The 13,030-nt window shown below is 36.7% G+C and overlaps 2 protein-coding genes and 1 long non-coding RNA gene across 6 annotated transcripts in view; 2 read left to right on the forward strand and 1 right to left on the reverse strand.

The window, feature by feature from the left end:
* LOC110831373 (uncharacterized) overlaps positions 1 to 13,030 on the forward strand; it is an 18,745-nt gene continuing 5,715 nt past the window's right edge. Inside the window, exon 1 of the long non-coding RNA XR_002543564.2 lies at positions 1 to 515. This is a non-coding gene — a long non-coding RNA (uncharacterized LOC110831373). The remainder of the gene's footprint in view (positions 516 to 13,030) is intronic.
* Positions 1,642 to 8,843, forward strand: LOC110831370 (uncharacterized). 3 transcript variants are annotated; one of them, XM_022067289.2, is made up of 3 exons: positions 1,642 to 2,113; positions 2,393 to 2,524; positions 2,751 to 8,843. In XM_022067289.2, the coding sequence occupies exons 1-3, from the start codon at positions 1,973 to 1,975 to the stop codon at positions 5,280 to 5,282; spliced, it is 2,805 nt and encodes a 934-aa protein (XP_021922981.1). In that variant the 5' UTR covers positions 1,642 to 1,972; the 3' UTR covers positions 5,283 to 8,843. The 3 variants fall into 3 exon arrangements, with proteins under 3 accessions (XP_021922981.1, XP_021922982.1, XP_087211750.1); XM_022067290.2 differs by having other exon boundaries at positions 1,642 to 2,033; XM_087355624.1 differs by lacking the exon at positions 2,393 to 2,524 and having other exon boundaries at positions 2,050 to 2,113.
* LKRSDH (lysine ketoglutarate reductase/saccharopine dehydrogenase) overlaps positions 7,671 to 13,030 on the reverse strand; it is a 20,523-nt gene continuing 15,163 nt past the window's right edge. For both annotated transcript variants that reach the window (XM_087355622.1, XM_087355623.1), the window contains exons 15-18: positions 11,958 to 12,052; positions 10,808 to 11,009; positions 10,442 to 10,618; positions 7,671 to 9,460 (exon numbers count right to left, since the gene is read on the reverse strand). In XM_087355622.1, the coding sequence (XP_087211748.1) occupies positions 9,345 to 9,460; positions 10,442 to 10,618; positions 10,808 to 11,009; positions 11,958 to 12,052 (590 nt within the window). In that variant the 3' untranslated portion in view covers positions 7,671 to 9,344. The remainder of the gene's footprint in view (positions 9,461 to 10,441; positions 10,619 to 10,807; positions 11,010 to 11,957; positions 12,053 to 13,030) is intronic.

Genomic DNA, 13,030 nt, shown 5'->3' on the forward strand with positions numbered 1-13,030 from the left:
GCCATCTAGATCACATAGGTCTTTAGCCTCTTATGGTACTTTCTATTCAGACATTATACAAAATTCTGATCTACCTATGAATATACTGTTTGTGGTCCATATGTCTCATTGAACGGGCAGTGTTACAGGAGAACGGCAGACAAGAGATATGTGGTGTATATTTCTGTCATCTAGAGCAGCGTTTCTCAACCTGAGGTACGCGTACCACTGATGGTACGAGAGCCAATGTTGAGTGTTACGCGAACTAAGCAAGAAAATCAAAAGATAATATTAACATAAATAAGTTTTCCAATAACACATTTGGTTAGTGGTACGCCAGCGAATTGTCTGCGCTTGCTGTAACTAACCGTAACTGCAAATCCAAACCATAGGTTATCTAAGATGGATGTCTTTGGCGCCGTGTAGTCTGGTAGAAGTTTACCAATGTTTCAGAGGTTTTTCGATAACTTTCATTCGAGTGGAAACTGTGATGTGGGCAGTGGCACAGAGAAGGAAATCTGTATACTATTCAGATTGTAAGTATTAAACAAGTTCTCTTTTGCTCTGGTTTCTGATTTTCTGTAGTATTTGTCAGGAGTTATCGAACGGGAAGATAACCCACTACAGGCAGATTCTGTCCATATTATAGAGCACAAACTGTTATTCTCTGGCTTCTCATCTCGAAGGTTGCTGGTGTTAAATATTTTCATGTTGGATAATAGTTGCAATTACCAGACAAAAAGTGAATTCCTGATTGTCACTCTCACTTCTGGTATTGCACCTTCTCCTTCACCTTTCTTCGACAATCGGGGCTAAACAGCTCGGACATGAAGTGTGACCTAATATTGTCGTCTCTGATAGTTTTTATGATGGTAACTCCAACTATTTTAGAAAACTTGTGTGTTGGGAAATTTGAGGTTTGTACGGTGGTCTGGGTTGTAGCACACAGTGCGAACTTGTAGGTGGTGCCAACGTTTCGGAGGAACATACAGCCTCCATCTTCAGGGCTGAAGATGGAGACACAAGTCAACACGTCATTAAAGATCCAGAAGATACCAACGGGCAAAAGTGTGTTTTGTTTTTAGTGTTTGCATGTAGAATCATTTTACATTGTTAAGGAAGGTTGAATTTTTTTATTTTTATCTTCAGCATTAATTCAATCTACCAGCAGCGACAGTTTATTCTCACATTTAGTGTGCAGATATTAACAATCTTTTAGCTGTATTCTGAGACTTTTACATTCAGTTATTTCCTTGGGTGTGAAAGTAGAGGTTATGTTTCACATTTGTGTATTCTGCAGTATTGAGAACGGCGACCAGACAAATGCACACACGACAATTTTTTTGTAGCTTGTCTTTCTGTGAGACGTAGAGGGGGAGGATTTATGGAAGGTATTCCTTGTTTGTGAGAATGACTGCCCTTCCAAATCTGTCCCTCTTTTCCCGCCTTAAATTTACAGCTATAAAACAAAAGTCATTCACCCTCATAGCCTGAGATTTTAGCTGTTTACTGGGAGATACTGGGAACGACCCGTTCTTCAAGTGCCTGAGTTGGCTTGATCTATAGACATTCGGTAGGACTCCTTGGACGAGGAATCGGCCCGTCGCAAGGCCTCTACCCGTACACAGGACAGAACAACACAGAAAAACGCCGACACACATCTATGGCTTGAGTGGGATTCGAACCCACAGTCCCAGGGACCAAGCGCCACAAGGCCCACGCCTCAGACCGCGCGGTCACCGCGGACCCCATTTTAGCTGTTTACCTGAGTAAATAGTTTAAATATTGGTCAACAGATAGCAGAGAAATGCTATTTTGAACATGATCGCGCGCCATGCGTACTGAGGATGGCGTAAATTTATTGCGTCGCGTACTCCGTACAAAGATGTTTACCCCATTTAAACATTAATTTGGAACTTTAGTATTAATTGTGCTAAAGCAAAAAATCGCAGAATTGTAAAAATTTCTATTTGTGGGATGTTTGTTTATAGCAATGGAGTTTCAAACATACTTCAGTAAAACGTGTAGACTGTGTTGCATTACAAATTGGAATGGTGAGTGTATGAATTCCTTATTTGAAGGGATCGATGGAAGAACAATGGCAGCGAAAATCACAAGTTTCACTGGAATTAAGGTAATGTAAGGATGCCATACTTAATTACAACAGAAGAATCTGAGGTTTTCATGAGTTTAGTTATGATTTTTCTGGGTTGTTGTGTCATGTAGTGTTGTAATTGTATACTATCATTTCAGAGAAATAAGCTGCCTCCATCTTGAAGTGAGTAGGGTTAGGATATTGATGGTTTATAAATTGATATTGGAGAGTCAGGCCAGGGAGGTGTGACTGCAGAGAGATTCATTATCAGCTGTAATCAAAAATCTTTTGAACAAATAACCTTTTGTATTGGCACAGATTGAACTGGAAGATGGATTGCCCCCAGTGGTATGCAAGACATGTACTGATCTAGTCAACAGAGTAGATCACTTCATAAAAGTCTGGCGGTTCTCTGATAACATTCTTAGAGATCTGTTCCAGAAATACCGTGTGAGTTTATAAAAGACCCTTTTCTAGTATTCCAAAGTATGTTCCAACCAATTACTAGTACTGACTAGTATTTTGAAGTCTTGCTGTAGAAGCAGCCTATAATTTAAATGTGTTGAAAATATTTTCTTTTATTATCGTTGTCATCTGAATTATATTCCAAAATTCCTCACCAAACCATTTTGAATCTGTTGCAAAAATTTATAAAAGCATTACTTCTGTATTCCAGATTTCACTAATACATACACCATTACAAGACAAAACTCATGCGAGGGAAAATCAAAGTAATCTATCTGAAAGTTCAGATTGCTCAGTATCAAGTAAGGGCAGTAATCTTCTTCACCAAAAACCAGAAGATAGATCATCCTCTGGAAATACACCTGCTACAATAGACTGTTCTGATTCCAGTACAGGGACACACACTTCCAAGAATGTGCAGGAAAAATACCAGACTGATTCAGTACAAGAACCCTTATATTCTGCTACTGTGCTCCCCATACTTGGTCATGCATCAAAAAATATTAGCAAAATTCACTCACCTGTTCCTTTGGTTAAGAGTAGTCTTAAATATTCTGAAACAGAAGATGACAAATCAGACAGTACAATTTCCAATACACTGGATGGAATACGTGATTGTGCAGTGGTTACTTATGACAAATATTCAAATAATGTGAATACTGTGAGTAAACCCTTCAATAATACTGAGAATGGTAAACAAATCTACAACTCTAAGGGTGAAAAAAAAAACTTAAATTGCGGGCAAGCTATAATACATGACATTGGAAATAAGTCAGTCTGCATTTCTGAAAATAATACTACATTAAACAAACATAAACTATTATTTCAAATGCTGGCCAAAAATCATACCGACTCATATAAAACATCAAACGATAAAGATATTGTATGTGGCACAACACTAGTAGAAAACACAAAATTTCCTATTATTAAAGTTAACAGTTCTACGATAAATTCATTTCCTAAGTCCATTCCTAATACAGGAAGTTCCCACAAATCTGCATTTCCATTGTCCAGCAGTAATATTCAGCCTTCTGAAGAATTTACCGATGGTGTGATACCTGATGTGCAGAAGTCTAATCAGCCCTCTTACATTGCACCAGACAGTGTTGAGAATATGGACAAATGTGCCTCAAAAGTGATGACAGCTTCACTGCCTGAAATAGGCATAAATACATCTAATATTGGAGCCATGTTCAACATTTCACAACATAAGAGTGGTTTACCTCCAGTTCCATTGGCAGTATTAACAGAACTAGTGAAAGATGTTCAAAGTTATATGCCCAAAAGTGTAGGTCCAGTTGCTAGTGTTAACAAAAGTAGTGAATTCATAATGTTAGGACTAGATAATTCATGTGATGGGAAAGAACACACTGCCATTGAGATGAGAGGACCTCCTGAACAACAGATTCCACACAGAACACCCACAGTCCACAAACATGGAACTCCTTCAAGCATAGTAGAATCAACTTATACATCAGGAGAGAATTATTCATTGTCAACCCTTCCAGCATCTAATCCTCCTAGCAAAATCATGACAACAGTGTCTGTGTTACAAGATAAACCATCTCCTACTATAACAGACAATATCTCCATGAATGAAATGTTGTTAAGTCCTTCAAAGGTTACTGATGTAATTAGAACTGTTGGTTCAAAATTTGGGATATTTCTTGAAAATGATGATACTGTTGGAAACGTGTCACAAGTTCCTGAGTATCCAGCATCAAGAATAGTACTGACTTATGAAACACCTGATTGCAGCATCCCACAGTTTGGAGGTAACTGTACAATACCTTACCAGACTTCTGGTCCTTCATCACTACAAGCTCAAAGCAATGTGACATGTAGTACAGGTCAGGGTGTTCAAGTTGCCATGTTAGACACAAATCAGATTCCGCTAAACACAGACATTAATAACCAACCACTAACTTCACTGCCACCACCCCAAGCAAATTTTACACAAGTTATGGCCTCAACAAATTGTACTCACAGAGCTCCAAACTTTGCACCAAATGATTATCAGAGAATTTCTTCAAGACACATTACTCTTGTTAGTAAACCCATAGAACAAAGGAAGAGAGTTTCAGAAGAGTGTTCTAGTGGAACAAAACAAAGGAAGAATGGCCCACGAAATAAATTTCCTACATCCAAACGGAGGAGAAAAGAAGCTAAACTTGGATACTTGTTGGAAGAAAATTTACGAAGCCTCCTGGCTTCAATAAAAGCAGCACTTCCAAGCACAGGGATGATTCCAACTCAGGAGAACCTTCAAAGTACTTTGAAGAATCCAAATGATAAAAAACAGCTAGGTGTAGCTAAAACTGTAATATCTCAGGAGCTTGAAACAAACAATAGGTCTATTGGAAAGCAACAGCATTGTAATAAGTCAGCAGGAGTTGAGAAGGATGAAGCACAGCAACAAGTATCAACTGAAGGCAGAGATACTGAAATACTGAATAAACTTCATAGTTTCAGAATCAAAATTACCAAGACCGATGGGAAGTACAGAAGCTCTTCAGTACAAAATACTCATTCACACCATGATCCTCACTTCCTGTCAACCCCAGATAATAGTCTGTTACAAAATTATGCATTTGAAAAGAGACCATTCATAAGGATATCTCAGCTCAAACCTTACCAGCTTTCTCCATTTGTTGTTGTCAAGACACTGAAGAATTTTTTTGTACCTGATGTAACTTACAGACTTACTGATGCACATGTCACTAATCTTTTGGATGAAAAGTAGTAAGCTTCTTAGGTATACCAAATTCAAGCAAAATATTGTAAAGAGCTTATCTTTGAACTAAGTCAGTGATGTACTGTCCCATTGTACTCCAACTTTGTCTCTAGTATCGGGCAAATGTATAAAATTTGATCAGTGATGACACAACCCACACTGATGATCCCCAATAATTTCACTGGCATGGAGTTGGCCTTGCCAGAAGAATGTTGGATAAGACTTTGTAGGCAGATGATAAGAGGGAGATTCTTTGACAATTATTACACTGTCTTATCACCCTTCTTTTGAACAGGTACAATAATAGACTCCTACTGCTGTGGCATTTCCTCCTTGTTCCATATAGAATGAAGAAGTTTGTGTATCTCAGAATGTAACGTTTCACCTCCTGTGCTGATCAATTCATTTGGAATCTGATCAGTACCTAGAGATTTATAATTTTTCCACTTTGACAAGGGTAGGTTCTGGCATGAATGGCTAAGTCGTATGTATATATTTGTCTGCATAATATCATGAACATCTGAAACCTGGTTAAAGAAATTTTTCCACCTATTGAAAACACTGTGGGGATCTGCAAACAGATAACCATTCTCATCTTTGATACTATTAACTCTAGGCCTAGTTCACAACAAATATAAAAATGATGTACTGATGTCACACAAATTGGATTGCCCATGGTTGAATAATCAGTAGTTGAGAATAGAAAGAGCACTTGCAAGAAGACAGGAAATGAGGATCTGAGTCACTGTAGTACCGAAATAACTAAAAATAGACAGGAGAGAATTGTCTGAAAACAAATCTTCAAACCAAATTAGAAAACAGGTGTTTTAAACATTTGATGGCAGACATTTGAAAGAAACCTGTTTGTCAATTTTTAATAGACCGTGACTACTTTCTTATTCTTCTAGAACCCAGTTATCTGAGTACAAGAGCAGCCAAGTGCTTGGACAGAATGTTCAAGAGCAGATATCAGAACAATTACTGTATATTTTCATTTAGAGCAAAATGTGGACATAGAAAATTTAAATCATCCATTTGAAACAGCAGTTTATATGTTTCATCTACTTGAACTCATACCAAAATTTGTACATATTTTTATTGAAATGTTTTTTTCTTCTCCCCCCCACACAGTTATAAAGTATTGTGTACTGTTAAAGAAACAACACAATTTACGCATGTTTTCTCACCTTGAACTTCAAACAAAATTTGCACTTATATTTAAATTGATGTAAATGTTGTTATATGCCTGTTTTATACTCTAATAAAATGATCAGTTGCTCAATCATAATTTTAATGAAAGAGACATTACGTTTCATTTTGACAAAGCATTGTCTGCAAGTTGACGGTAGTGACAAGTAACATTATTGTAATCTCCTGCACTGATTGTCATTTTCCAGTATAAAAATTTTAAGTGTACATTGATTCCTGTTCTGTTCACTTACTTTAAGAAGCCATCTTTGCTACTACAACAGCTTGTATATATCTTGAAGAACTATATTATCCCTGCTCATTTGCTAAGAAACTTATAGTCACTCAGCTACTGAAGAAATCGCCCACCATCATTGATCCCTATTGTGAGCCAGATGAAGTCAGAAAATGGCTGTCTTCTGGGTTGTAGCACCATCATCAGATGTATACTGAAGAGAATATTAGGCTGTAAGAGGGGTGAAGTGACAGGAGGATAGACAAAACTGCATAATGAGCTCCATAATCTGTACTCTTCAAATATTATTAGGGTAATGAAATAAAGGAGGATGAATGAGATAGGCAGGGCATATGGCATACAAGATAAATACATATTTTGATTGGAAGATATGGACAAAGATGGGCCTGCCACCATCCAATGATAATCTGTAATACTGTCTCTTTAGTCAAAACCAATCTGGGTTGTAAAGGCCAGGAAACTACAGAATTCCACCATTTTATTTATGATCCTGCATAGCAGAGTAACTCGGCCCACTGTGAACTACTCATTAAAAAACAATAAGAAAAATTGGTGTCCTGACTTTTCATTTAAATATCGCACATCTGATCTCACTTTACTGCATGGAATTCATGATGAAGTAAAATCAAAATAGAATTTGGGAAATTTATGCTACCATTAGTTCAGAATTATAATTTTACATATTTTTTCATACAGGTGAAATCTGATGTATCATCCTTAGAAAAGATAAAAAAAACCATTTAAAGTGTCTGAGAATAAAGTGGTAATAATGTTATGGCAGTTAAATACAGAAGGATGAGATAGGTATACACGTGTATCATGAACAGAGGAAACAAAAATATAACTATATTACAAAACATCAAGCAGACAGATCACTTGGGATATGCAGGATTGAATGGTATGAGAATATTTTTATGGACATTATGGAAATATGACATGCTAATTCAGAACACTTCTCATCAGTCCATGATTTATTCCTTTTTAACACATAATACTGAGTGTGATACAACATTTTGACATTCTAATACTTTCCCAAGCATTACTGATGTCCACACTTTTATCCAAGTTCTATTCTTGAAATGAATTTTTTCTGTAACAAAATGATATATTCCAAAGGGTTATGACTATGGAGTAATACAGTCTGAATTGTTTGGTTTTTTTGGACTTCGCCCATTATCTGATGTTATAAAATTACACAGCATTTCCAGGACTGGATTTGTCCTCATCTTCAGGTGTGGTGAAGGGGGAGGGCGTCTACTCTGTGGGGTTTGTTACAGTGAGCTAATCTCAGTCACTGGACAATGTAGATCAGAACTACAAATGTATAATAAGCACCTGGGATCAAGTTGTCAACAGGAGATTATGATAAGATTAACAATAGAAATGATAAGAAGGCATATGAATGTCAAGACTAAGGGTAATGTGGAAATGGAAATTAAAATACATCAAACCAAATCCAAAACCAGAACCCCCATGCAGGAAAAATACAAAATATTATCTTCTCTTTCATATCTGTCTACTGCTAGCACCATCAGTGGACCAAGAATACAGCCGTGAAACAGAGCCATAGAAGTTCTCAGAAGAGTCTGTCACATTCAAAACTGACCTTCCTTGAGAGTTGATAATCTTGCTGATGAGGGGGATCCAAATTGGAGAAATTTCCAAACTAGACTGGCTGATGGGATTTGTGAGACACACCACATGGGCTGTTTCTTTGTATTTCCTGTATCTGTTATTCTCAACTTCCAAAATCTTAGCTTCATTGCATCTTACCCTATGACCCTGCTGATGGGCATGTTGGGCCACTTTTTATTTTTCTAGAAGACCCAATTTCAGATCGTGTTTATGCTCACAGAGACACGTGGCTAGCAGTCTATGTGTTTCCCCAACGTAGCTTCTCTTACACTCACAGGGAATGCTGTAGACACAATGGTTCATCTGTTTCAGACTTCCTTCCAGTCTTGTTCTCATAAGTAAACTTGTAAGAGTGTGTTTTGTTTTGAATATTGTCCTAATGTTGTAGCTGTTCCCTATACATTTGAACTTTTCAGAAATGCCATTCACATAATGGATAAACTTTATGGATGAGCTTTAACAAGACACCAAAAAAAAAAAAATCCCCAAAATAGGCCACTTGAATAGGGGCTGCCTGTGACCAACCAAAGCCGACAGCTGTGTACTATTTATAATGTGACTCTACTGTTCATAACCTTTTATAAATGCTACTTACTTTCATCGCTATGAAGATTGTACTACTAAAATAGGCAAAAATTTAGAAAAACAAAAGTTCATTATGAAACAAGAACAACAAAAATTCAGTATTTTACTTCTCTCCAATTTAGCAAGGTACAGTCAGATATATAAAGAAAACTAGCATTCACACCCAAACAGCTGATATACTGAAAACTGAGAGAGAAGTTGATTAATTTTTATGTGAAATTTCAAAAGCTGCATCAGTTTTCCATTAAAGTTTGCTATCACATCATGCTTACTGCTTGCCAGTATTCTTCATTATTACATAAATATTGCATGTTTCCAAATACTGTCTTGTGAATCTCTGATTTATTACTAGTTTTAAATAGTTACCAAGTGAGGGGCAGGGGGATAATGAAGTGTTTTTGTGTAATTCAAAACCAACGTGACTGTTCTGTTGCTCTGAGTCCCTCTGATCGCAGTCGGGACAAAATTGGTCTGTAAATATCAGGCGTGAATGGTAGAATACATCCTTTCTCTTGTATCTCACCTGTGAAATAAAACAAAGACTCAAAAATTACTTTTATCACAAAATGCTGAACCTAATGATGGATGCAGTAAGTATCTCTGAAACATCAGTAAACTATCAGACTACGTGGCACTACACCCCAGAAAACAGCCATTTTCATTACTGTTTCCTGTTCTAAATTTGTAACTACTTAGTGCTTGGCAAAGCAGTACATTTTCATTGTTACTAAAAGAAGAAACTGTTACCTAACCAGTCTGCAAGTCAGAATGAGTTATCATCTAATGGTGGTTCTTATGTGTTCTTTATATGAAGAACACTAAATTAATGTATAATGGGTAAACCATGTACATCCCTCCTTCCATCTATGTATTTCATCTAGAAAATTAATCAATAGGTAAGAATTAAATTTAGCCCTGAAAATTTACACTGAAGCTCAAATCAAACCTTTTCAGATTTCTCATATTTCTAATTGTTAAAATTATCAAAAAGGTTAACTTGCAAAACAATTTACTCAAGACTGTCCAGTACAGTAGTCCCTAACTGGCTTATGTATCTAGCACCTTTCTTGAACTGTTACCATATACAGAAAAAGGGGATCTAGACCCATGAACTGGTCAGACTTTAATTACAGGATTTAACTATTTAGCTGTATGCTACTGCAATACAAAGCTAGCTGGACCATATGTAAGAAAAATGTGCATAAACAATAAAGGTTAATCTGACACCTGCTTCTGCCACAACTGCATTCTGACCAGCACCTCTGTAGAGTTCTAAATAATATTTTACAAATATATTATTATTTGTAATATAGTTCTATGTTAATTACATAAAATAAAGTGCTTTCATTATGAAAATATATAGGAATATTCTTTTACAAGTTTCCCAAACTTTATATTCTTCCCACTAGTTCATGCCTTCACTGGATGCCATGGTTTTGCTGAAGAACATAAGCCCTCTGGTTCAACAAAGATCAACTCTTTATGAAATGTCTGAGTCACTCACCATCTAGTATCATCTTGGATGCAATTGCTGCAGGGAACCCAACTGCCTTTGCCATGGCAGAATGCCCATCAATTTCACCATACTCTACCAAATTGATACCACGAAGTTCTCGCTTTCCATCTGGCCACAGTATTGCCACTTCATGCCTCAACACTACCAGGTCACGTTCCCCATTTTCTGGAAAATATATATACAAAGCTGGTTGACCACAATACAACCCACTGTTTCAACCTGTCACCAGCCACCACAATAACATGTGTTTGGTTCGGAAGATGTAATTTAATGGGGTCTAATGACATTAAACATGTCAAGTAATGCAAAATTCACCAAGTTTCATATATTGGTAAATATAACCTGTTGACATACCAATAGATAGTTTTCTAGACAGGAAATGGCTGAGGCTGTCAAGAGGAGTGCCAAGTTTCACAACAAGGTCTTCCTCTAGAAGTCCCAGACTCTCAATGGCACTGACTCGTGCAGCACCTACACACTGTGCCATCTGCGTCTTGAGGTTCTCGTAGAAGATGGAGGAGTCTACCACTCCTAGTAGTGTACACACCAGCTGGCGCTGTAATGAGGTTGTCAGTCTTCATGAGTCATTAGTTATTACATTATTTGCCCTGAAACCAAACTCTTCTGCGCTGACTATCATTTGTGTGTAACACTATCAGTTAAAGGAAACTTCAAGCCAAATGAAACATTTTGATTTTAGTTTTCAAACAGAAGCTGGCATAAAAATATACAGATAAGAGAAAATGTTAATAATGTATTCAGCATAGAGAGTGTTATCAGTCGGGTTTAAACTGCAGTGGGTATATATAGCATCGAATTAAATGTGAAAATGATTACGAATAGTGAATAGGGAGGGGTTTCAAAGTTACCACCTCATAATCTGGACAACAGCTGCATGTCCAATGTTACATATGGATCAAAGCATTCAGTTTCTGTTGAATGAGAAGTGTCTTTCTCTCAGGCCATGTAGCATGTCATTTAAAGTAGGACCCAAAGTTATTTTTTGCTGTTTCTAAATTTACTTTGCTGTAACCTAACATGAACATGTTTGAGCAATTTTAATAAAGTCAAATATACACAATTTCCATAATTTCAATTAATCACTAATTCTGGTTAATGTTAATATGTTCACCTTCAGGTACTCTGCTGCTAGCTTATCATGCAGCCCAGCCACTTAGCAGTATTACACTGTAAATAAATTAATGGTAACTGACTGACTGATAGATCATTCAAGAAATCACTAAAGGTAGCTGCATGTACCACCTGGCTGTAAGATAAAACAGTGTACTCAATGTACTCTGAAAGATTTTTTTTTTGTTTCTTCACACCATGTTTCTGTCTGAATAAGGTTGGATATGGTAGTCTGGACAAAGCACCAGAAAACAACTATCCTTGGATATGGGAGTGAACTTGCGAAGAGTAACCAGCTGATGCATATCAGCCAGTTCAGCACTCTGCCTGTCACATAATCTCTATTAAACTGGACATTCTCTGCATAGCTTACCCATGTTATGTCTGGTCCCTTGGGGTGTAGAGCAGTGTGGGGATTTAGATCCAATAATCCAAGAAGCTGCAGACCCTGGATTGTGTCTGCAAACCCTGAAAACAAAAAGCTCATATTAATAAGAATACAGTTTGTATTCCAAATATATGATGGTATTTGAGGTTTACTTTGATGAAGATGTTAATTGTGGTCTTCTGGGTTGTGATGCCATGTCTTTTAATGGTTACAACCTTGAAATTGGAGGTGATACATTCCACCTACAAAACTACACATCCTCAAAGCCCAGAACACCACACAGTCAATCCTGTCTATATGTCCATCACCATGCTGGGTTTATTCATTACTTATTAGATATAAGTCTTCCTATGTTACTGGCTGGTCATAATACCCAGCTTTTTAGTGAATGCTGGAACTCTTTTATTAAAGCCGGGTTGGTCATAATACCCAGCTTTTTAGTGAATGCTGGAACTCTTTTATTAAAGTCGGGTTTCTTTCTAAACTGCCCAAGGCCATCTTCAGCAAGCTTAAAAGAAATTTGCCTTCTGATAATAACATCATGACAATTTGCAACCTGGTATGGTGTTCTCACAGTTTACCAGTTTGTAAACCAAGATTACATCCACACATTCTGCCACATGCCACACAATACAATTAACTAGCCAGATATATAAATACAACCATTTTAACTGGATATCATAATGTTTTTTTAGGAAAAATAAATGCTGATTGTCAATGAAGACTTTTGAAAAAAATGTTAAAAAGAAACCAAAAATGAAAGGATCTTCTGTTGTATTTATCTAATACAGTGGTATTCAACCTTTTTTGTTCGCGTACCCCGAGATATAATTTCTCTTCAACTTTGTACCCCCAAAGTTGTTGGTGTATAATTCAAGTTATACATAGTATATAATCTACACCTAAAATAAATTAAATAAATTACATTACTGATTATTCAGTGTTTATCATAAAATAATATATATATATATATATATATTTTTTAAATTTCACGTACCCCCAGGGGTATGCAAACCCAAGTCTGAATACCACTGATCTAATATATGCCAACAGAGACC

The sequence above is a fragment of the Zootermopsis nevadensis genome, unplaced genomic scaffold (assembly GCF_977971745.1).
Source record: "Zootermopsis nevadensis isolate Lab colony 2312 unplaced genomic scaffold, Znev_1.0 Znev_ptg000025l, whole genome shotgun sequence".
Classification (NCBI taxonomy): domain Eukaryota; kingdom Metazoa; phylum Arthropoda; class Insecta; order Blattodea; family Termopsidae; genus Zootermopsis; species Zootermopsis nevadensis.